The 19,711-nt window shown below is 39.0% G+C and overlaps 1 protein-coding gene across 3 annotated transcripts in view; it reads right to left on the bottom strand.

Moving 5' to 3' along the window:
* Positions 1 to 19,711, bottom strand: part of CHL1 (cell adhesion molecule L1-like) — a 152,467-nt gene that overhangs the window by 100,130 nt on the left and 32,626 nt on the right. For 2 of the 3 annotated variants that reach the window (XM_006868655.1, XM_006868657.1), the window contains exons 4-6: positions 7,656 to 7,778; positions 6,370 to 6,540; positions 5,164 to 5,211 (exon numbers count right to left, since the gene is read on the bottom strand). In XM_006868655.1, the coding sequence (XP_006868717.1) occupies positions 5,164 to 5,211; positions 6,370 to 6,540; positions 7,656 to 7,778 (342 nt within the window). The remainder of the gene's footprint in view (positions 1 to 5,163; positions 5,212 to 6,369; positions 6,541 to 7,655; positions 7,779 to 19,711) is intronic. The other variant, XM_006868656.1, reaches the window with a different exon arrangement.

Below are 19,711 nucleotides of genomic sequence, written 5' to 3'. Positions count from 1 at the left end.
TCTATCTATCTATCTATCTCTATATCTATCTATCTATCTATCTATCTATCTATCTATATATATATATCTTTTTTTTTTTTCATTCCATTCCTCTTCTCTTTCCCCAGGAAGCTCAGGTGTCATACATATATGTAAACTAAGTACAACAACAAGTTTTATGAAGGTTACGTTTATACCATATATTCTAATTCAGAAGTGCAAATATTGTTCAACACAATTAATCTCTTGATATAAATTCTTAAGTTAATTGATGGTTTATGACTTTATACTCTGTATTTTAATCATCCTAAGTCATGACAGAGATTTATGAATGTTTATGTGTTTCTTTAATTTAATGTGCTTCAGTATTTTATATGGAGTGGTGGTGTGGCGTTGCAGGGTAATACGCTAGACTGCAAAGTCAGTTGGAACTGCAAGAATGGTAGTTCAAATCCATGAGCAGCTCACTGGAAACCCTATACAGATTCTGTATGAGTCAGAACCAACTGGATGGCCCTTAATAACAACAACAGAGCGTGGTGCTAGAGGATAACTACTGGACTGCTAACCTCAAAGTCAGTGATTCATATCTACACTAGCACACCGGAAACCCTATACACAGGGTCACTAGGAAATACAAGGACTCAACAACATTTAACAACAACAAGTATATGTGTGCCCTTGTGGCACAGTAGTGTTAAGTGCTTGACTGCTAACCAAAAGAGTTACAACAAACTTTTGTAGGAGAAAGGCTTGGAAATCTTAACTATTAAGATGATAGCCTTGGAACCCCTATAGGGCAGTTCTAGCCTGTCCTATAGTGTCACTGTAAGGCAGAATCAACTTTGAAGCCCTAGCTTCCTGTTACAGTGACGCTTCCTGTGCTCTGCATTCAGAGGGTCTGATTCAGGAAGTCTATAACCAGCACTAGGGGAGCTCTGGTAGTGTAGTGGTTACGAATCGAGCTGTGAGTCGCAAGGTCAGCAGTTCGAAACTACCAGCCGCTCCGTGGGAGAAAGATGAGGTGGTCTGCTCCCATAAAGATTTACAGCCTCGGAAACCCTGTGTAGGGTCGCTATGGGTTGGAACCGACTCCACGGCACATAACAACAACGACAACAGACATCTATGAATGTATCAAACTCTTGAAGCAACTCTATTCGCTATGAGTCGGTACCGACTCGATGGCACCTAACAACAACAACTAATTCACAGTCTCAGACCCTCACAGAGAAACACCACTGTAGTTCAAATGACTTAGTAAGCAGTCTCATACATACCAACATGGTCCAGTTCTGGTTTTCTAAGAATACTTCCCAAATACAATGGAGAATTGGGAGATGTCAATTTTCTCTATAAATTTTTATTTCATTTTCCAAATGTTCTCTCAAAGTTATTTTTTTTCTTGCACTGTCACTGTGACTTGACATGGTATGGAAAGAGAACCAAGTACCTAACACTCTACTTTCCAAAAGAGGAATGAAAGATCCTGGGAGCTGCTACACGTCACTGTAGCTTCCTTACAAAGATTACTTATCTAAATCTAAAAGTAATTGTTGAACAGAAATTTTGGGTTGTATTCAGTATTGTAGAGATGCAACAATACAGACTCATATATGTTTTTGTTGTTTTTCTTATGTACCTTTGGCTTGGTTCTGACTCAGTGAACCAGTATAGGGATTCTGAGGCACAGTTGGTGAGTTTCAACTGCTAAATTTGTAGTTCAAACCAACCTTGGGGTCCAGTGTTTATCTTATAGTACCACACCAGTATTCCATTATATACATATATCATATATACGAAGGTGCGTAAAAAAATGTCTAGACTCCAGTTATATTAAAATGCCCATCAACATCCATCAACATTGAGTATGCACCTGAAATAATTATGTTGAATAGATGAGAGTGACAGGGGATTAGGTGGCAAATCATTTGAAAATCAGCCATGGTTCTGCCTAAAAAATAATCCATGATAGCCTTGGATTTGGAAAAGTTTGTGTGCGATGGGTACTACCACAACTCACAGAAGAGCATAAACAGAAGCAGTTGGACATCTGCAAACAAAATTTGGACCAATACTCGAAGGAAGGTAAAAGTTCCTTTGAAAAGTCATTACTGGCTGTCACAATGCAAAGGTAGAAATTTTATAACCAAAAGGGGGGGAGAAGTTAATATTACAGTCCATGAACAAAAGATCCTCAGACCATCAAGGGACACGAGCATGAGAAGAATGTAGGACCCTATCCAGAGAAGTAGCAACACCAGAGATGGAGGCAGAGATTAGGACACAGAGAGAGAGAGCAACTGAGAACTCTAGACTCATGGAAAGAGAAAGATTGTGTACCGGTGGCCAGGAGGCAGGCTTGCGGAATGTGTCCTTTGGTTGTTTATATGATTATATATTCCTTAGTGGTTTTGTTTACATCCCACCCACCCACCCTCAAAAAAACAGAGGGAATAGAAGCAAATACTGTTGAATGATGATGCAGGCAGGGTATTGTAATCATTGCAATGACACAATGAGTGTAAAATCAATGTTCTCTTATGTAAACTACCACTCAATAAAAACTTGAAAAAAAAAAAAAGATTCATAGCTTTGGAAAGTCTACACATGGTCCCTGCAAGTCAGAACAGATTCAGTGGCATTGGGTTGGGTTTGTTTTTTTTGTTTGTGTTATAAGTATTAATCTTTCTCTTCTACAGATTATGCAAAAAAAATTCTAACTTTTTTTTAAATTGATTCTTGGTGTTCTGCCTTATATTAGAATGTCTTCTCATCCAAATAAAAACAAGAGCATAAAATAAAATAAAGAAGTCATTACTGGTGAAGAGATGTTGATTCATCGCTATGAGCCTGAGAGTAAAAAGCAGCGTATGGAATGGAAACATCCTTAATCACGGACCAAGAAAAGGTTCAAAAGTCAACCATCAGCTGGAAAATGATGCTTACAGCATTCTGGGACTCTCAAGGGCCAATACTGGAACACTATCAGAAAAAAGATTCAGCAATCAACAGGGCTCATTTTAGCGAGATGCTCATTGACGAGCTGAAATCTAAGCTTCCAATTAAATGCAGAGAACTGCTATCCAAGGGCATTGTGATATTGCATGACAATGCACACCCACACATCTCTGCCTACACAGTTGGCACTCTGAAAAAACATCATTTTGAGTTGTTAAAGCATCCTCCCTATAGTCCTGATCTTGTTCCATTGAACCTTCAACTGTTTGATCCCCTGAAAGCAGTCTTTGAGGATGAAGATTCTCCCCTGAAAGCAGTGTATGAGGATGAAGATTCCCCTCTAATGAAGAAGTGAAGACAGCAGTATATTATATTCATGGCTTACAGCTCATCCTAAAACATTTTTTAATAAGAGACTATGAAAGCATATTGACAGATGTACAAAGCATATTGAAAAGAAAGGAGATTATGTTGGAAAATGATGTACTGTCTTTTTTAACAGGTGACTAAGATAAATTCTACAGCTAGAGTGTGGATAATTTTGACTTGTGTGTATGTGTGTGTAGATAAGATGGAGAGTTCTCGAACCCCAATAGCATAGTGGATTATGAGTTGGGCTGCTAACTGCAAGCAGTTAAATTTTACCAGTCACTCCATGGGAGAAACATGAGGCTTTCTGTTCCTGATTAAGATTTACAGCTTCAGAAGCCCTATACAGGGTCACTATGAATTGGAACCAAATCGATGGCACACACTGTATAACAATTGATAATACACATTGTTCTTGTCGCTAAGTACCTTTGAGTCCAAGGAATGGCAGAGAGAGAAAGAGAGAGAGAGTTCTGGTGTGACACTGTGGGTTAATATGCTGGACTGCAATGTCAGTTTGAACCTGAACCATAGGGTCAACAGTTCAAGTGCACCAGCTGCTCCTCAGAAACCCTATACAGGGTCAGTATGGGTCAAAATCGACTCATCAGTACTTAACAAAAACAATATATATATAAAATTGGCGGTAGTAGTTGTTAAGGGCCATTGAGATGGTTCTGACACATAGCAACTCTGTAGAGCGTTTCCAAAGAGCAACTGGTGAATTTGATTCACCCACCTATCTTGTGGTTCTAGCTGACCTTGTAGTTCAGTGCTTATCTTACAGAAAGAGAGAGAGACAGTCCTGGTCTAGTGCTGTAGGGTAAGCTCCGGACTTCTAATTGCAAGGCAGTTTGAATTCACTAGCCTCAGAAACTCTATACAAGTTTGCTATGAGTCAGAACTAACATGAAGGCTCTTAACACCAACAACACACACACACACACACACACACACATGAAAAGGTTTCAGAGGGAAATTGCCATTATCTTTTCATTCCATTTTTCCATGAACGTTTTGAAGCTCTGATATGTGTGCGTGAATACACATTATACAGGACTCTGTTATGGTACTCCATAGAAATCATACTGGGAATGAATAATTAAGCAGGCCACCTGCAAACTGAGGTACCCCAAGAGGAAAATCCACCACCTCAGCTAATTTGCTAGTGTATTAAGCACTGATACAAATTATGCAAAGAATATTTGTTATTTTTATGTAAATAATTCCTCTCATTTGTGAAAACTGCCTACTTTGTAATTGGGTTTAGCAGCATCTTCCAAAGAACACAGGCTCGATGGGAAGTGAGATATTTTATGAGAAGGGAGAAAAAAACAAACACACAAGAGATTTCTGAGATAAATGAGTTTACAGAATTCTGTAGCAATGCTTTCTTTCTCAAAGAGTTGTATATTAAATATCCCCTTGCTAAAAATATCCATTTCATTTCCCTAAACTCAGTGTTTTCCCTGACTTTGTTGACAGCTAATCATGTATTTTTCCTTTCTTAATGTTGTTGTTGTTAAGTGCCGTTGAGTCGGTTCCAACTCATAGTGACGCTGAACAATTTTACATATATATGATTATATATTATATATAAATATGTGTATTTCATATGTGTTATATATAGCATATAAATATAGTTTTAGTTATATAGTCACAGAGATTATTTCCTTTTCATATATTTAAGCAGGGAAGGAAAAAGAGAATCTTTTTAGGCCTTTTCTTTAACAAGAAATATTAGTATTTCAATAAACCCCCAAAAGCATTAAAGGAAAATACCCAAACTCTGAGATGACAATGAGCTATCAAAGGTAAAAATAAATGTCAACGCTTCACACGTGCTCTACTTACCATTGGAACCAATTTCTGTGGATGAACTTGAGTCATTAGCATGCTTTACTGAAATAAGAAAAGATGGAAGGGAACAAAATGCAAACAAAATGGTAGACACTGATATCAATAAAGAATGAAAAGTCTTATTCTTCTCATAGAACACTTACAAATGAGGTAGAATAGTGCTTCACTAGAACATTGTCTTTGGAGTTATAAATTACAAATCTCTAATAAATTTCATCTTGGTGGTTGGGTGGTTATTTCTCATAGAATCAGTTCTGACTCATAGCAACCCTGTGTAGGGTTTCTGAGGCTGTGAATCTTAATAGGGAGCAGAAAGCCTCATCTTTCTCTCATGGAACTGCTGGTAGTTTCAAACTGCTGACCGGGAGGTTAGCAGACGGGCCCGTAGCCACTATGCTACCCAGAGTTCCTTAGTGTAATCTTAAATGCCTGCAAACTAATCCATAAGGACAGTATCCAAATAAGAGATGGGGCTACTCAAAATATATATATATGCTCTAGTGGAGCCCTGGCATCGTGTATCTACACACAACAATGAAAAAATTGTAGACCAAATCAGACAATGAAATGGTAATGCCAACTTTTCACTATATTAGAGCCAATTATTCAGTTGGTGAACTGTTAGGGATTATCTATGCCCTTTGAATTTTATGATTCTTTCTCCCACTAATTAGTTTTTTCCATTTGGGAACCCAGATTGGCATCTGCATCATCAAGTAGGGAAGATAAGCAATTCACTTATTTTTGCCAATTTGGGGAGGTGGTGGTGGTGGCAAAAAAAAAAAAAAAAAAAGGCTTGATGTGCTAAACATTTTAATACTACATTTTTTTTTTATTTTTAACTCTTTTTTGTTATTTCCTCCCACCACCTATTTCCAGTTTGCTGGGTTATAGATCACAGTGAATCAAGACTGCCACTTACTTACAAAACTTGAATTTAACCCACTGAAAACAACTAAGCAGACGTCAAATGAAATACATTTGTATCGTGAATTGAGATTTGATTTTCTGGCTCCCAGAGACAGAGCTATTGCGAATCTGCAGCTGCAGATGTCTCTTTCATCTGGATGAAGTCTCTGGAGTTGAACTAGACAATAGCAGACAATATCAACCCACATTTAAGTGGCTTCAGCCAGAAAGAAATTATAGACACATTTGTATTCAGCATCCATGATGGAATGATAAATAATTTGGACTTACAACTGTTCACTGTTAGTTTCATTGGCATTTTCTGTACGATAGTCCTTAATCTTGGAAATGCAGCAAAACAACAGTAATCATTCCGACTGTCTTTTTCTTCCACGTTTGCGAAGTATAGATCTCCCTTTTGGCTCATGTAGACTCTTTCGTCTTGTTTGATATGTTCTAATTCTGGAAAGAAATGTCTTATCATTAAAGGAGGCAGTTGTCTCTCAGAGGGATTCATTTCCCTTTCATTTTCCCATCTTTACTTTCGTTTTATTTTTCTTTTCTTGCCTGCTCTTCTTACTACTGCAAAGTATGATCTAATGGTAGGAGCGGAGCGTGAGCAAGAAGAAAATAAGAATAAATACAACAAAACTGGGAACATGTTAAAACATCATTGACCAAAGAAGTCCTCTAGTGGACAGTCAGTCTGAGCATGTCCGCCTGACCTTTCCATCTGGATTTTTACATTGGCTCTTCTTGTCTGCATTTGATTATCTGAAAACTGGTCAATTCAAATACGGGTCTAATTATAATTAACTTCCTAGGATATTTCTTTAAAACAGTGCTGCCCAAAAGTCTGTCTGAGATATTAGTCTCTCTTCCCAGGATGCAACCAGCAGTGTCCTAGGGTGACTAGACTCTTGGGACTTTCTTGCTTCAGCCAAAAGTACCTTCATTTATTTTCTTCTGAGCTCTGTACAAATACCATCATTTTTCTTGGGAGCCAAAATGGGCAAATATTTAGAAAACATTGCTAAGATATATAGGCCCAAAGTAGGAGTTCAAAGAAGTTAAAATTTCAAGTCAACAGTGAGTAAAACTTTTCAGGAATTAAGCAAAAAGCTAATACTCATTTCTCTGTGGGCCCTATGTTAATTAGATGGAACACGATTAGCAAAGATATATTTTTAACATCAATATTGCAAAAATATACAGCTAGCAACACAGACAAAAGTCATCCTCAAGTTTCACATGGATTATACCCCAAAGGTAAGATAATTGCTTGGAACATGTAATGTATTTTCCTCATAGGCATATTCTATCAGAAGAGCAGACTCTGCTCTTTTGTATATGGTAAAACCAAGAGGCATGTTTGGTAATATTTTCATGTTTTTATTTATATCCATCAGTGAAGATTTGAGATGAGGAGCAGACTGTAAGTGGGTCTAACTTTTTTAAAAATCCATTTGAAATCACAATAAATCTAATATTAATTCTGGTTTGGGTTTCACTATTTTGTCTGCCATGATCCATGAAATTAGAATGCCTGCCAAGTGATATAACAGAACTTGACTTACCAATATTCATCCAGTAAATGTGTAAAGGAGGGAGGCCTTTGGGGGGATTACAGGGGAGGACAATCGGATCTCCCTCCTCCACCTCCAGAGGGTCAATTTTTTCTTTTGGGAATTTTGGAACACCTGTCAATAAATCATTTAAAAATATTATTTTAAAACATGCTTTCTATTATTTATAAGTAATATCCTAACACATTCTTCTCTTAAAAATCAGAGCATTTGAATCAATTCAACACTCCACATCCTGCTTCTCACATCTCCTCCTGCAGAGAAAAAGTGTTATGAAAATCAGGTGTGGACCCTTCCTTAACTTGTAACATACTGCTGCATTTTATAATGAAAACAACATGTTTTTGGTACATGATGATGGCAAGGCATGACCATGCTTCTGTATCTCTCTCTCTTTGGGAAAAGGCGCAAACCATGGGTCATAACAGTTGCTCATTTGGTTTCAATTGGTGTTATTGAATGTTGGAGACTCAATTCTGTCTATGCAGGGTTTCATAGAACAGCTGGTGGGTTTGAACCACCAGCCTTGTAGTTTGCAGTCTAGTGTTTATCCCACAGTACCACAGCAGGATAGGAAATCGTTTTTACTCCAAATGCTGTCCTGTATTACTTTAGGCAGCTACATACTTTCCTCTCTTGTGATGCTGTGAAGCCACTCAATGAAACTGCTAAGTATATTTTTTTCTGAGCAATAACCAAACTAAATAAAAAATTCAAACCCCACATGGGGATAGCAGTAAGAATACAATGAAATGCCAACAGGATCCCTGAAAGTTGCAACCAGAGTCATCCATACTGGAATTACTCCTAGGAAATGAAATTTCAAATGAAAGGCAATCGATGCAGGAAATGATACTTTGCAATGTGGCAGCCTGTTATTTCCTTCTCATGTTGCAGCCAATCTGCTAACAGCATTAGAGTTACAATGCAAATACGAATGGGCTTCACAAGGTTTGTGGAACAATTCCATTTCCCATTAACTTTTTGAAGCTTCTTCATTAGGTCAGAACCAAGCAGAATGTGAAATACACCACCAAAATTTAAATTTATATGAACACACGTGTAAAGAAAGGTAAAATGTATTCTGCCTGAATATTATATTGGTACCTTTCAACTACGTTGCTGGGAGTTCTGATGGTGCAGTGAGTGGTTAAGCATACTCAGCAGCTAACCACATATTCAGCAGTTCAAGCTCACCTACCCCCCCCCTTTGTGGGAAAACATATGGTAGTAGGTTTCCTTAATGATGTATAGACTTGGAAACCCTAGGAGACAATTTTACTTGGTCCTATCAGTTGGAGTCGCTGGTAGCATAGTGGTTATGAATCGGATTGCGAACTGTCGGGTCAGCATTTTGAAACTACCAGCTGTTCCGCGGGAGAAAGATGAGGCTTTCTGCTCCCGTAAAGATTTACAGCCTTGGAAACCCTGTACAGGGTCGCTATGAGTCAGAACCAACTCCACGGCATATCACCACCAGAACAACAACATCAGTTGGAGTCTGTAGGTTTGGTGTTTGGTTGCCCAACTTTGTTTGGAAATTTGCATTACAGAATTACACTGGCTCTTAGGGGAGAAAACCAAAACTCAGCAGTCAATTCCCCCTCATAGTGACCCCATAAAACAGCGTAGAACTGCCATATAGGACTTTTGGCATGGTCCTGTAGGTTAAATGCAGGACTTCAAGTTGGGTTTGAATCACAAGGTTGGCGGTACATAGCTCCTGTGAAACATAATACCAGGTCGCTCTGAGTTGGAAATAACTCAATGGCACCTAACAACAACAAAAACATATAGAGTTTCCAAGGCAGTAATCTCTACAGAGGCAGACGGTCACATCTTTCTCCTGAAGAGTTGTAAGTGGTTTCCAACTGCCAACATTATGGTGAGCTGCCAAATGTTTAACCTGCACACCACCAGGCTCTTTTCTTATGGAAGCTGTTGTTGTTGAGTGCCATCTAGTTGGTTCCAATCATAGTGATTCTGTATAGGGTTTTCCAGAAGTTGCTGATAAGTTCGAACCACCAACCTTTCCATTCAAACCGACCTTGTGATCCAATACTTATGTATCCTACAGCAACACACCAGGAAGGGAAGGATCTTAAAAGGAAGTTTATAATATTCATACTCTAACATAATTCATTAATGAATATCCCATTTCTGTATTTCCTAAATTGTGGGTCCCAAGAATTGTAATTATTATTGGAAGTCTAAAGATATACTAATTTATTATAAAATTTCTTTCTGAAAATTATTGTATATTTTCTGTATTTTTGCCCCCTTCTCTTCTAGTCTCCCCATTTCACTCCTTAGATGTTGAGGGAATTTACTGACATTTTGCTTAAGGATGCACCAGCTGGTTACAATGAATTGGTTTTTGTCTAAATACATAGCCTTTACCAGAGTTAACATTTCAAAGGGCAGTGTGATTATTACAGGGTCTTTGCAAGTTCAGAAGGCAGGCTTAAGGTTGGTCCCTTTATAGTCCTGTGACAACCCTTTAATAGATTCTATTTTGGTCAATTTCGTTTCAGTGTTATGTTTTGTTTTTCCTTTTTTAAAAAGTATCATGATACTTTGCATTCTAGCATATGGTTTTCTGAAAAGTATCTGAAATGTTCTAATCAAAAGACAGGAAAGTGAAAAAAAGAAAGAAAAAGACAGGAAAATGTGTTTAATACGTCTATGTCAAGATCTTTGTGGATAAAATACTAGTCAGGATAAGACTTGGCTTTGAATTAAAACATCAGATTATGACAGTCATTTTACAGTAACAGACGTAGTAACTTATAAAACTATTATGTACTCAAAGTGTCAATTTCAAATCACTTGTTTAGTGGACCTGCTGTAACTGAAGTCCAGTAGTCATTGGCATTGACATTAGTGTTGTTATTGGGTAGTTAGCTACAAGAGGCAATTGTTGTTGTTAAGTGCTATCCAGTTGGTTCTGACTCACAGTGACCTTATCTGTATAGGGTTTCTGAGACTGTAACCTTTGTGGAGTAAAAAAGCCTCATCTATCTCCCACTGGAATTGCTGGTAGGCTTGAACCCCTGATGTTGTAGTTCACAGCCTAGCGCTTATCCTACACAGCCACTGTGTTCCTTCCCATAAAAGATAATGTCATTGTTGTTTAGCGCCATGGAGTCAGTTCAGACTCACAGCAACTCTGTGTAGGGTTTCTGAGGAGTGACTAGAAGGTTTGAATGACTGACTTTTTGGTTAGCAGTTCAGTGATTATCCTACATCACAATACCAGTAAAGGCAAGGAAATATTATAAAATGGAAAGAACATGTAATTGTCTTAAAAATATACAAACATTACTTAGTCAAAATTCAAAATAGCCCTGGGGGCGGAGGGTTAATGACTCAACTGCAAAAGGTCAGTGGTTCAAAACCACCAGTGGCTTCCTGGGAAAAAAGATCTGGTAATCTGTTCCCATTAGAACTGCAGCCAAGAAATTCTTTGGGACAGTTCTCTATCCTACAGGTATCTATGAATAGGGATTGTGTTGATAGCACACAACAACAATAATTAATACATAGCTCACCTGGTGATTTATAATGTAAAGTAGCTAATTAATAAGACATAAAGTTCTTGAATTGGAGAGTGGTGCCCTCAGAGTGTATAAAAAATCTAATGAGTCAAATGGATAGTAAAGCTAGTGAGGCGGTATCATTCTTGCATTAATTAAATTGAGATTATAAAGCACTAATTCTTTTTAACTATATCATTCAACTGGTTTCCAAAGCATCAATGATGAAAAGTAAAATAACATAAAATTTACAAGTCTACCATTTGTCTTCCAAAGTACTTCATCAAATGCCATAGATCTTTGTAACAGCTTTTAACTAACAATCAAGTTAATATCTAGAAACATAGAATACTTACGTATGTATTAATTTAAGACACTTGGAGTCACTAGGTACAACAGGTCCACACACACAATGGCTAACTGAAACATTGGTTTGAGCTCACCCTAAGGCTTCTTAGAAGGAAGGTCTGGCAACCTATGTCAAACATGTCATCACTAAAAATCCGATAAAGCAGTTCTACTCTGACACACATAAGGTCACCTTGAGTTAGAATCAACTCATGGGCAATTGGTATGGGTGATCAAGACTTTACAAATGTTTGCAAATTCCATTAGAGCCAAATCTTGATGAAGCCAATGACCTTTCTAGCATTCTTGTGTATCAGCCAATCATGTACACCACAGTGACTCTCTCTGTGCTCTTCTCCAACAGGCTTCCATGGTTATTCCCTTGTTAAGTGCTGTCGAGTTGCTGTCGGTTTGGACTCATACTGACCCTGTATAGGCTTTCCAAGGAACAGCATGTGGGTTTGAATCGCTGGCTTTGTAGCTGGCAGTGCAGTGCTTATCCAACATCAACACAAATTTCTAGAAACAACTCTCAGGGTAAAAATGGCACTTAAATGTATTCATGAGTAGATTCCTGAAAACTTCCTTGTTAGATTCTAGTATGAGACATTTTTCCTAGACACCAATGAGTGGCATACTAGTCTTCTTACTGGAGGTATCAAGATATAGCCAACTTACCATTGAGAAAGCCATAGGAACTCTACCATATGAAGTGCTGGTAATGAGTTTCAAAAGCCACCATTTCATTTTTTTTTTCCAACCTGATATATGGAGACCATCCATATACTTGAAAGATAGAAAATTCCTTAAGAGTTTAATCTTACAAGCTATTCACTAGGGCTTTAGAATAAACTGAATTCTAACCAAAACACTAAAATTAACTAGCTGTTTAGCTCTAAACCAATTATCTTTACCTTTCTGCATCTAGAATATTTTGAATCCAGTTTCCTTGGGTTCTTGAAATTCTCACTAGGTTGTTGTTGATAAGTGCCATCAAGTTAATTCTGACTCATAGCAACCATGGATAGCATTGCCGAAGAATGACTGGTAGGTTTGAACTACCAACCCTGAGGTTCAAACTGACCCTGTAGTCCCACACTTATTCTACTGAGCCACACCAGGACTTAATGAAGGGAATAGTATATCATATAAACTGAATAATCCTAAAATGCCAACTTGCTTAATTGTTATTGTTGTTGTTATGTGCCATGGAGTCGGTTCCGACTCATAGCGACCCTGTACAGGGTTTCTGAGGCTGTAAATCTTTACGGAAGCAGAAAGCCTCATCTTTCTCCCACGGAGCAGCTGGTAGTTTTAAACTGCTGTCCCTGAGGTTCGCAGCCCAATTCATAACCACTATGCTACCAGAGCTCCTTACTCGCTTAATGTTGTTGTTGTTAAGTGCCGTCGAGTCGGTTCCGACCCATAGCGACCCTGTACAGGGTTTCCGAGGGTGTAAATCTTTACGGGAGTAGAAGGCCTCCTCTTTCTCCCGCGGAGCGGCTGGTAGTTTCGAACCGCTGACCTTAAGGTTCACAGCCCGATTCGTAACCACTACGCTACCAGAGCTCCTTACTTAATAGCAGAGAATAATAACAAGAATGGCATCCAACCAACTTAAATGCTCTGCCATGGAGTTGGTTCTGACTCATAACAACTCCATATATTGTCCCAGACTGTACATCTTTATGGAAGCAGGCAGTGGGTTCAAACTACCAGTCTTTCAATGAACAATTTAGTGCTTATCTTACAGTATCACCAGGGATCCTTGAAAATGACATCAGGATCATTTAACTAAATACAATTAACTAAATACAAGAAAAAGGTACTGGCAACTGAATCATTATCAAGTATCTTTCTTTAGCACTCGGGATTACAATTTTTAAAATCCCTATACTCCAGTCTCTATGACTCTTATTCTCTACTATAGAGACATTTTCAGTATAAAAGTACAATCAGTCAAGGTGGTTCCAACCCGTAGCAGTCCTGTATAGGGTTTCCAAGGTGTAACTGGTGAGCTTCAACCACCGACCTTGCAGTTCAAACGACTTTACAGGCTGGTGCATTAACCCACAGTGCCATACCAGGACACGGTGCCTGAATGATCAAGGTTGAGGCAAGCCTGTATATAGACACGGACTGTGGATTCAACCATCTGGAGTTGAATCATGTCTTCACCAGTTACTATGTAACACTGAATATGTTGCTAATGTGTTTCACATTCATCATCCATAGAATGGGAAATGTAATGACACCTAACCTATTGATTTTTCTTTTACATTTGATTTCTTCTTATTATTATTTTTAAGGTTTTTATTGTGGATTGAGAAAAAGTTTACAGGGCAGATCATCAGTTTTACATTCAACAAATCATACACCTTGTTTCATTGCAATGATTATAATCCCTTCCATGTACCATCAGTTACCAGTGTTTCTCTCTATTCACTTTAGCTTTTTAAAAAAACAACAGCATTCAAGCATATATAATAATTGACACCACCAAAGGGCACATTCTACAAGTCTGCCTCCTGGCTGCCATCTCTTAGTGCCTCTCTTCCCATGAAGAGAGGCTGCTCCTTCTCTCCATGTCCCCATCTTTGCCTCCATTTCTGGTGTCGCTGCTTCTCTGGATAAGCTAATCTATTGATTTTTAACAAATTTTATGTGAAATATTTGGAATGAACCAATTAAACTATTGACAAGCCACACTGGACTGTGAGGTCAGTTTGAACCAAAGGGCCAGAGGTCCAACTTACCACCCGCTCTTTGGAGCCCCTATACAGGGTCTGGGTTGGACCCGACTGGAGGGCACTTAGCAACAACCAGCACTTAGAAAATATTCCAAGCACACTGGGTCTTATTCAAATAGTCTGACTTTGCTTTGGAAACACAGCCACATTGTAGAGAAGTGAAATTGACCAACAGATAAAGAATTTCCATCCACTGTTGCCGATTTCTGTTGTAGCATATATCTTAACAACTATTGCACTTTTATGCAACTATTTCAAACAGACTTTCTCAGAAGAGGTGAGGAGGGGTGAGAAGAGAGGAATGCTGTGCATTTCATGTAGGTTCTGTGGTTATTTTAGTGAATTCTTCCTGCCCTTCCCATCAACGGGCTAACCTTCCTATGCCATAGAATTTTACCTGTTTTGACATCTTCGTCTGTTTACAGGACTGGCCTAGGAAGCTTTTGATGCCCTACATTGCACTTGAATGTGCTTGGCAAATTGCTAACTGCTGGCATCATTATCATGAATGCATGCTACTGAGCTCACATGCTGGATCACCCTTAACTCCAGTTTCTGTCTGTAAAAAGACTTAATTGTTCCCACTTCCTGTAGAGTAGCCCATTTAGGACTACAGAGAAATAACACTGCCTGCCTTTCAGTCCAGGAGCTCGTAATGAATACATACTAAGGAAGGACGCTCAATTCAGCTGTTTCCTTCCAGTCATTCACATACTCTTGACAGATGAGAGCAAAATCTTTGGCTTTAATTAAATCTTTAAAATTCAAAGTTGCACTCCCAACTGAACAAATTGATCGTCTTGAGTTGGTTTGCATATATTACAAAAAAATAAACATATGCTATTATAGTCTGCATTCTGAATTTTATCATTCTCAAATCAGTGTGGTAAATGGGGTCTTCGGAAGAAAGACAGTTGTACACATGCAGTAACCTAGTACAAAAGTAATTCTAATTTGTTTTCATTAAAACAGGATATACAGAATGTAGTCGATAAGCTGCCATTGTTACTTTTACACTATGTGGAAATTGTATTATTTATTCATTCTTTCACTCTTCAGCTAATGACTCATTAAATCAATTGCTGAAAATGCAAGTGGGCTTCAAAGTTTCATAGAAAAATTCCATTAAGCTTTAATTTCATTTTTCCCAAAACTTTTGAAGTCACCCTGTATGCATACATGTAATTCCTCTAAGGCAATGCAAGGAAGGAAAATAAGATAGCATGGCATCTTTCAACTTTGTTGCTGTTGTTAGTTGTGACTGTTAGGTGTCATCAGTGGAATTCTGACCTTATAAAAACAGAATGAAACATTGACAAGACGTGCATACACCTCACAACTGTTGCAATGACTGAGACCATTGTTGCTAAAAATGTGTCAACCCATTTCACTGGGAGTCTTCCTCTTTTTCTCTGACTCTCTTTACTGAGCATGATGTCCTTCTCCAGGGACAATATGTCCTAAGTATGAGAGATGAAATCTGGCCATCCTGGCTTCCAAGGAGCATACTTACTGTACACTTCATCCAACACACATTTGTTCTTCTTCTGGCTACCCATGGTACTTTTAATTATCTTCTCCAGTACTATAATTCAAATGCACTGAGACCTCTTTATTCTTCCTAATTCTCTGTCCAGTTTTCACAGGGATATGAAGTTATTGAAAATAGCATGGCTTGATAAAATACGTTGTCCTCCAATTAACATCTTTGCTCTTGAATATTTTAAAGTGATCTTGTGCAGCTGATTTGCAAAATGCAGTATGTTGTTCCATTTCTTCATTGCTGCTTTCATGAGTGTTGGTGGATTCAGGCAAAAAGAGACAACTTCAATCTTTTCTCCATTTTTCATGATGCTATTTATTGGTCCAGTGTGAGGATTTTTGTTTTCATTACAATGAGATGTAATCCTTACTGAAGTCAGTGATCTTCATCAGTAAGTATTTTAAGTCTTCTTTGCTTTCAGCAATCAAGGTTGTATCATCTTTATCCACAAATTGCTAATGTCTTCCTCCAACCCTATGCCAAGCTTTTATTTATCTAATCCAGATTCTTAGTTTGTTTGCTAAGCATATGGACTGAGTAAGTATGATGAGATGATACAACTCTGGTGCACACCTTTCCTGATTTTAAACTATTAAGTATCTCTTTGTTCTTTTCTAACAACTGTCTTTTGACCTATATAAAAGTTCCTCATGAGCACAATTAAGTGTTCTAGAATAGCATTCTTCATAATGTTATCCATAATTTGTCATCATCTACACATGACAAACTGTGGATAACATTAAGCCTTTACATTGTCCATAAACACAAGCAAAAAGCTTTCTGGTATTATCTGCTTTCAGTCAAGATCAATCTGAGATCAGCAATGATCTGTCTAGTTCGGAGTCCTGGTGTGGCACTGTAGGTTAACACGCCAGACTGCAAAGTCATTTGAACTGCAAGGCCGGTGGTTCAAGCTCACCAGCTACTCTTCAGAAACAGGGTTGCTATGGGTCGGAATCAACTCGACGGCACTTAACAACAACAACAACACGTTCTCTTCTTAATCTGGCTTGCATTTTTGGGAGTTTTCTATCGATGCACTTTTGCAACTTTTTTTTTTATTATCTTCAGAACAATTTTATTTGCAAGTGGTATTAATGATATTTTTCAATGGTTTCCATTCAATTGAGTCACCTCTTTAGAATAAGCACAGATGTGGATCTTGTTCAATCAGGTGAGCAGGTGGCATAGATAAATGAGCACCTCTAGTGCTGCATCAATTTTTTGAAAGATTTCAATTGGTATTCTGGAGTCTTGTTTTTGCAAAAGCCTTCAGCGCACCTTGAAATTCTTCCTTCTGTACCATTGATTCTTGATCATAGGCTACATCTTGAAATGTTTGTACATGGACCGTTTCTTTTTGGTATAGGGATTCTTGCATCCCTTCCATTTTCTCTTTTTTGTTGATGTTGTGTATTTTTTTTCTTAAGTTTTTATTGTGAGTTATATGAGTTTACATGGGAGAACATCAGTTTTACATTCATTCTATAGTATTTCATTTCATTGCAATGATTACAATCCCCTCCATGCATCATCAAATAAACAAAGGGTACACCCACAGGTCTGCTCCCCTGGCCATCAGCACACAGCCTCTCTCCCTTCCTGAGTCCAGTGTTCCCAGCGCTCCATCTGTCCAAGTCATCATCTCTGTCTCCATACCTGGCATCACTGCCTCTCTGTGTAGGGTCCTGCTCTCCACTCTTCTCACTTGATGGTCCCAGGGACCTCTGCTCCTGGGCTGCAAAATCAATCACTCCCCCTCTTTTGTCAAAAAATACGTACGTCTACATGTCCAACCCTCACATTCAGTCCTGATGGCAATTACTCACTATTGTACCACAAGAGTCTTATCCCCATTTCCTTTCACCAGCCCAATCCCAACAGATTAGAAATCATTCCGTGGAGGTTCTACCTACCTGTCCCCTTTGGAACTAGACTCCCTCTTGAAAGCTTGTAAGCCAGTCACTTCTTTCCTTTATAGTCTCCCCACCCCATTTTGGGTAGCTAATGTCTAAGTTGCCTATCCCTGTCAACCCTGTGTACCGAGAGGGTGGGAGTGATCCTTGCTGTAAAGATTTGTTCCCTTTTTTGAGGTACTAAATCCATGTTGTTATGGTTGTTATGTGCCATGGAGTCGGTTCCGACTCATAGCGACCCTGTACAGGGTTTCCAAGGCTGTAAATCTTTACGGAAGCAGAACGCCTCATCTTTCTCCAGCGGAACAGCTGGTAGTTTTGAAATGCTGACCCTGAGGTTTGCAGCCCGATTCGTAACCACTACACTAAGTATAGGTAAAGTTCATCGAATTGTAGTGGGTTACTCTCCCCCGCCCCCCTTCTTTCTTCTTTTAGTCAAGTTCCGATCATCCAGCCATCAAAGTCAGGTCAAGTGGGTACTATCTGTAAGTATGGGTGTTCCTGTGCATCTCCACTTACTTAATACCAGCTGGACGCTTCACTCTCTGCTCTAGTCCTCTGTGGCCATGTCACTGCCTCTGCACCCAGGAGTCCCCGGGTCTTGCTGTATTGCTGGCCATCCAGGTCCCCAGCTGGCTTCACAGAGGTCTAGTAAATGTGGTCAGACTTATCTGGCCACTTCGTTGCCATTTTTCCCCCTCTTCCCCTTATCGGTGACCAACGTGATCACCAGCCAGACCACATCCCTGCTCATGTATTTCCCTTGAGTCTTAGTCTTGGAAGTGAGTTTGCTCTGAGGGGACCCGACCACTTACCTTGATGGCTCCTAGGCAAACAGCTTACTTGTACTTGTAGTAATCAATCATACTGCCACTATTGTTTTTGATTTTTCCTGCTGGTCTTTCTTCACAAAGTATCTTCTGTTCTTCTAGCCACTCCAGGCTGGTCTGTTCGTCCTTTCCAGTGGAAATTTCCCACCTCGGACAATTCGGGATAGGGTTCTGGTTTCCACCTATGGTCTTCCTCAATGCGAAAGCTCCACAAGGGGTCTCTTTCATTGGGCAACTTCTATCCCCCTTTAGGATATTCCAATCAGTTATAGGCTAAAGACAGACTTACAAGCTTTCTAATGTGATGTTGCTGGCTATTCCTTTTGGTCCCCCTCAAGCATCTACTTCACAATGATAGACAAGGGAAACCAAGATTCAAAAGACAACCAAGCATCTTAACATTATTCCCCTGTTTTACCCATTCAAACCATGCCTCAATCCCTGTATCCCGAAGCCCTGTTGTTCCAAGGTTGTGCGTACATCATCATTTACCCTGTCCCACTTATCCCATGAGAACCTGTATAACTGGTCTGCCATCCGCCTTGTTCTTCCATTCCCTTCCCCCTTCTTATGTATAGCCTGCCACTCCCCCCACCCCTGCACCCAAGCTTTTTTGTGTCTACTCCCTACCCTGTGCTCTGTCTTCCCCTCCATCCCTCTCCTCCTCTCATCCCATACATTCCGGTGATCAACAATTATATATATAATTTTTTTCCCTTTTAGGTGGGTTCTTTTTCTTAATCTTTTACAATAATGGTGCTATGCAGTATTTCTCCTTTTATGACTGAATAATTTCACTCAGCATAATGTCCTCAAGGTTCATCCATGTTATACATCCATGTATGTACCACAGTGGTTTTCAGCTTCCTTGTTTTCCTTCAAAGTAGCATAGTATTCCATTGTGTATATGTACCACAGTTTATCCATTCTTCAATTGATGGGCACTTAGGCGGTCTCCATCTTTTTGCTATTGTAAATAGTGCTGCTGTGAACATAGATGGGCATATATCTACTCATGTTATGGCTCATATTTCTTGTGCGTAAATACCAAGTAGAGGAATTGCTGGATCATAAGGTATTTCTATTTCCAACCTTCTGAGGAAGCATCATATTGCTTTCCAGAG

This window comes from Chrysochloris asiatica, unplaced genomic scaffold (assembly GCF_000296735.1).
Source record: "Chrysochloris asiatica unplaced genomic scaffold, ChrAsi1.0 scaffold00121, whole genome shotgun sequence".
Lineage (NCBI taxonomy): Eukaryota > Metazoa > Chordata > Mammalia > Afrosoricida > Chrysochloridae > Chrysochloris > Chrysochloris asiatica.
This window is presented reverse-complemented; position numbering and strand designations above follow the sequence as displayed.